Here is a 6,175-nt window from a genome sequence, read left to right on the forward strand (position 1 = left end):
CCCCCCAGGGGGGCGTGGTCAGGGCCCAGAGGCAGACCGTGTCCTGGGACGGCCAGCCGCCCAACGGCGCAGCCAGCACCGCCCCCACGGAACCCAAGAGCACCTCGCCGCAGAACCACCTCGGACCCATCAGGTAGGAACCAGAACCACACCAGAACTTCATTAGAACCACACTAGAACCACACTAGAACCCCGGCACATATTCAGAACCACCTTGGACCCATCAGGTAGGAACTAGAACCACACCAGAACCACACTAGAACTTCATTAGAACCACACTAGAACCACACTAGAACCACGGCACATATTCAGAACCACCTTGGACCCATCAGGTAGGAACCAGAACCACACCAGAACCACACTAGAACTTCATTAGAACCATACTAGAACCACACTAGAACCCCGGCACATATTCAGAACCACATTGGACCCATCAGGTAGGAACCACAATAGAACCTCAGCACTGTTCAGCACATAAGCAGAACATAAATTCTAATCTGGCTGTCACATACTGCTGTTTCTTCATCATGAAACAATGAATAGATAGAATCCAACACTACGTGTGTATTTACAACAGTATGGACGCCATCGTTGCTAAATTCAATCGTTTGTTAATATCTTCTAAAGTTAGTAGAATATCATTATTTTGCTGTGTGTGTATTATCTTCCAAAGTGTGGTTAATAGAATATCATTATGTTGCTGTTAAGAAGAGGTGCATGCTTCTGACTTGCTGAGTTGGCCTGATTACTCAGAGACATTGGAAGCTACATTTTGGCACTGTGTGTGTGTGTGTGTGTGTGTGTGTGTGTGTGTGTGTGTGTGACCACAGACTCCTCAGTGCTGCCCCTGTAATTGCACATTAGGAACACGGTGTGATCTTGCTTATTAGGATCATGAGCTGAATCTACACTCGGCAGCTGCACATGAACAGGCGTGCCCTGTACCCTGTGCCCCGTGCTGCGTGCCCTGTACCCGTATCCTGTACCCTGTACCCTGTACCCTGTACCCTGTACCCCGTGCCCTGTACCCGTGCCCTGTACCCGTGCCCTGTACCCGTACCCTGTACCCGTACCCTGTACCCTGTACCTGTACCCTGTACCCTGTGCCCCGTGCCCCGTGCTGCGTGCCCTGTACCCCGTACCCTGTACCCCGTGCCCAGGCCTGGTGCCAACCACAGCACCGTGGGGATCACATGTGCTACCAGAGCCAGCTCCAGAGAGCGTATTAGAGCAGTGATATGAGCCGTGTTTACATAATTAGTATCAGAACTGAGCCGTGTTTACATCATTAGTGTTAGAACTGAGCCGTGTTTACGGAGCTAATCAGTGTCAGAGCTGGATATGAGGGATCTAAAGAGTGGAGCGATTGACTCTAGTGTTATTCTGTGAATGTGAAGAGCCCATATGATGATGTCAACACCACTACTCCACTCCGCTGCTCCTTCTGAAGCTGGTGCTCTAGTGACCCCTGCTGGACAGTGATATATCTCACAGCATTAATGTGGCAGACGTGGACCCTGCAGGGAACTGCATCAATATTGACACATATGGGCAGATGGACTGTGTTCAGATCTGCCAATCATTAAGTGCATCATTCATTTACAGACTTTGCACTTTTTGAAAGGTTCTAAATCTAGAAGAATGTAGATCACAGGGCTTCTTCAGGTGTCAAAGTAAACAGGTCCTCTGTCCTCAGCTCAGAGGCTTGATTGGTCAGTATTCTTTGTGCTGAGGCTTCGGTACTGTATTTTCCCAATGTTGTTTTTAGCAATACAGGTACAAGGCGCTAACAGGGCTACTAACAGAGTGTGTGCTTCCATCATTGGAATCCCAAAGGTCATAACCTCTTGTTGTCATGGTGATAAAATGACCTCTGTCCTCTTCCCTCAGCTCGGAGAAGACCACGTCGTACCGGCGGACGAGTAGCGGGGGGGTGCAGGGGAAGAGCGGGGTGACGTCGCCCAGCTGTGCGGGCAGCCAGGAGGAGCTGTACTGCAGCCTGGTGACCAGCGTCCAGCCTGGCATCCAGCCTGGCACCACCGCCATGGCAACCGCGCCCGCCGCCACCGCGCCCATATGCCTGCCACCTCCGCCACGCACGCGCAGGAACGCCATGGTAACGCTCCGCACACGCACCAACCATGACTCAGCAGCCACGTGTGACTAGATCAGCCTGATATGAGGGAAGACTTACATTTACATGTGCAGAACATGACTCAGCAAAACTATCTGCCTGTAGATGAGTCTACGAGAACACTTACATTTACATTTACAAAACATGACTCAGCAAAACTATCTGCCTGTAGATGAGTCTACGAGAACACTTACATTTACATGTGCAGAACATGACTCAGCAAAACTATCTGCCTGTAGATGAGTCTACGAGATCACTTACATTTACATGTACAAAACATGACTCAGCAAAACTATCTGTCTGTAGATGAGTCCGAGTGAAAACTTTATTAATTTACTTAAAGAGATTTAGTGCTTATACACCAGTGGTGTTATGTAAGCAGCCAAGCATGAAGGACCTTGATGTTGGCAGTACAGCAGGACATAGAGAACAGCTCTCTCTATCTGTGGCTGCAGCTCAAGTTGCTTTACATGACTTAGTGTAAATGAGCACAGCAAGATGAATCAGCAAAATCTGTTACAGGAAAAGGAAAAGGAATCAGTGTGTTTTAACACAGCGTATATAGGAATTCAGACCTGTCCATCTCGCTGCGTCCTAAAATCAGCTCTGTCCGAGCTCATTCATATAAAGTGTTTGTGTGTGTGTGTGTGTGTGTGTGTGTGTGTGTGTGTGTGTGTGTGTGTGTGTGTGTGTGTGTGTGTGTGTGTGTGTGTGTGTGTGTCAGGTGTCCCAGATAAAGCCGCGGCTGAAGAAGGTGAGGGCTCTGGTGGACTGCAGGGCGGTCAGCTCCGACCAGCTGGCCTTCTTCAAGGATGAGGTCATCATTGTCACGGCAACCGATGACCCCCACTGGTGGGTGAGTTCCAATTCCTGTCTCTCGGCGGCTCCATCAGCCTCCATCAGCTAGACCACAAGACTAAGACCTCCATCAGCTAGACCACAAGACTAAGACCTCCATCAGCTAGACCACAAGACTAAGACCTCCATCAGCTAGACCACAAGACTAAGATCTCCATCAGCTAGACCACAAGACTAAGGCCTCCATCAGCTAGACCACAAGACTAAGACCTCCATCAGCTAGACCACAAGACTAAGACCTCCATCAGCTAAACCACAAGACTAAGACCTCCATCAGCTAGACCACAAGACTAAGACCTTCATCAGCTATAAGACTAAGACCTCCATCAGCTAGACCATAAGACTAAGACCTTCATCAGCTATAAGACTAAGACCTCCATCAGCTAGACCCTTGGCCAAACCACAAGACTAACACCTCCATCAGCTAGTCCCCTGGCCAAACCACATGTTTTTGCAAGTTAATACCAGCTGAAGGGTTTGTTGGTAACATACTAATATCTGATGAAAAGTGCAGTGCTATCTGTGGCAGTATGTTTGATAGTAGGAATGTATGTGTCTTATTTACATTGAGTGTTATATGGGAGCATATGTACATGGTTGATAAATGTGTCTCTAATATACAGTACATAGTTAGGCTCTGTGTTCTCGTAGACAGAGAGATATAGTTCTCATAGGGTGTTAAGTTCACTGCAAGAGTGTTCAGTTCACTGAAAGGGTGTTCACTGGAAGGGTGTTAAGTTCACTGAAAGTGTTTTAAGTTCACTGAAAGTGTGTTAAGTTCACTGAAAGGGTGTTCACTGAAAGTGTGTTAAGTTCACTGAAAGGGTGTTCACTGTGAACGGCATCTTTTGCAGGTTGGCCACATTGATGGAGACGCAGCGAGAAGTGGAATATTTCCCGTCAACTACGTGCACAAGTTAGGAGAGTGGTCCGCCAGAGACTCCTGAAGGACCAATAAGCTACTGTCTCTTTGGGATGCAGCCAGCTGCACCAATCAGAGAGAAGAACATTTGCAAAGCCACTTATGTCCAAAACTCATACTGATTGAACCACATTTTTGAGACTCTTGATTCCGTTATGGATGGGCAGACAGACGGACGGATGGAGGAATTATTTTTGGATCAGCAGCTACGCTACATTAGCAGCTACGCTACATTAGCAGCTACGCTACGCTAGTCCTGTAGGCCACTGCTTGGTCCCTGGACAGAGGATAGCTGGACAGCTCAGTCCCTCAGTTCTACCCCATTCTCCCAGCACTCTTAGACACAACAGCACTTATCCTGTGTGTGTGTGTGTGTGTGTGTGTGTGTGTGTGTGTGTGTGTGTGTGTCTGTGTCTGTTTGTGTGTCTGTGTCTGTTTGTGTGTCTGTGTCTGTTTGTGTGTGTGTGTGTGTGTGTCTGTGTCTGTGAGTGTGGCCCTCTAGTGGTCACCCAGGTGCATTGCATCTATTGCATCTGTCTCATCTATTGCTCCAGAAGAGCAAGGGTGCATACTGCTGTGTGCCCGTACTGTAGATGTCATCTCTGCAAAGCTCCATCTAAGAGCTCCGTCACCACCACCACCACCACCATTTCAACTGGCTACGCCTGTCTGGATTACAACATTAATCTGCATTGCACCCCCAAAACTGACTCCATATCCAGCAGCAGATATCCAGGATCACTCACTGGGCTCCTGCCTGCAGGACTGAAACATGTCCCGGACTCACTCATGTATATATGTGTATATTTTGCCCAGTGAAAGGGAAGCGTAATTATTATTTCCATTGACTTGATGTGTTTTAGCCGTAACCTCCTCTTGAGTCTGCGCTAGCTCGTCTTCTCCGCTACATGCTGCATATGGGGGCTGATGGGTGCAGATAGATGCACGTCACGTCACGTCACGTCACGTCACGTCAGCTCTGGGCTCATTTGATCTCCTCTCCTCCAGAGCGAGTCGGGTTACACAGCGCTCCTCTTCCCTGCCGTCCACAACTGGAACGCTGTGTACACGTCCACTGGGAACACACTAGCTGTGTACACTTCCACTGGGAACACACTAGCTGTGTACACTTCCACTGGGAACACACTAGCTGTGTACACTTCCACTGGGAACACACTACAGTAGCTGTGAGCCCCACTGAAATAGACTAGCTGTGCGCTACAGTATGTGAGATACACTAACTGTGAGCCATGGTGAAGTGCACTAGATGTGAGATACACAAGATGTGAGACACACTAGCTGTGTACCCGCTGAAGTAGACTAGCTGTGGCTGTGTACCCGTTAGCGAGAATGTTTTCACTCTGCGTGGTGTCTACATCCAGTTTAGCACCATTCACTTTCAGAGGCAGGAGAGTTTTTACACACACACACACACACACACACACACACACACACACACACACACACACACACACACACACATTCTAGTACTAATTATCTTGTCTTTTCATCGTAAACCGCAAACCTCCATTAGCTATTAAAAGTTGTATCTTGCCTGCAGTGTTTTTGAAATGCTTTGTAAATAAACTGTGGGGGGGGGGGGGGCTGTTTAGAGCTCTTCCAGCAGGGGGGGTGGGGGGGGGGGGGGCACTCAGAGTGGCACCAGTGTGTCCGCCAGGGCTGTAGTCAAGACCACCTTTGTCGAGTCCAAGACAAGTCCAAGACCAGGACCGGTCGAGACCAAGTCAAGACCGAGTCCAAAGAGGTTCAAGTCCAAGACAGACCGAGTCCAAAAGACTCGAGTCCGAGTCAAGACCGAGTCCAGGACAGAAAAAAACAAGTTGCATGCATGACAGTATAAAGACAATAATTTTGGGTTATTATTAATTTTGCTGATCTAAATACCCACCCAGGATTTGTAAGTATAACCATTTCCCTTAATATCACATAATCTAATTTAAAGAAAACAGAATGATATAAGCTGATACCTTAGTTACAACTGATACAAACACCAATCCACTACTATTACCACTGCTAGGTACTAGTACTGAGCATTTGAGCAACTAAATTACAATAGCTTCACTCCAGACAAAGACAAGAATGACCAGTATTACAGAGTGTACTCCTACTTCCCTTGAATATTATAACATAAGAAAGATGCCTGGACTCGGTCAAGACCAAGAACCATATTTGGCAAGACCAGTGGCCGAGACCGAGACAAGTCCAAGTCAGATACCAGCGAGTCCGAGACAAGTCCGAGA

The 6,175-nt window shown here is 48.0% G+C and overlaps 1 protein-coding gene across 1 annotated transcript in view; it reads left to right on the top strand.

The window, feature by feature from the left end:
• The window catches only part of asap3 (ArfGAP with SH3 domain, ankyrin repeat and PH domain 3), a 59,275-nt gene extending 53,772 nt beyond the window's left edge, over window positions 1-5,503 (top strand). The window contains exons 23-26 of the mRNA XM_062522633.1: window positions 1-133; window positions 1,891-2,116; window positions 2,859-2,990; window positions 3,847-5,503. The exon at window positions 1-133 is cut by the window's left edge and continues 150 nt beyond it. Of these exons, the coding sequence (XP_062378617.1) occupies window positions 1-133; window positions 1,891-2,116; window positions 2,859-2,990; window positions 3,847-3,939 (584 nt within the window). The 3' untranslated portion in view covers window positions 3,940-5,503. The remainder of the gene's footprint in view (window positions 134-1,890; window positions 2,117-2,858; window positions 2,991-3,846) is intronic.
• The last annotated feature ends 672 nt before the right edge of the window (window positions 5,504-6,175 follow it).

Source organism: Sardina pilchardus, chromosome 20, assembly GCF_963854185.1.
Source record: "Sardina pilchardus chromosome 20, fSarPil1.1, whole genome shotgun sequence".
In the NCBI taxonomy this organism is placed as follows: Eukaryota; Metazoa; Chordata; class Actinopteri; order Clupeiformes; family Clupeidae; genus Sardina; species Sardina pilchardus.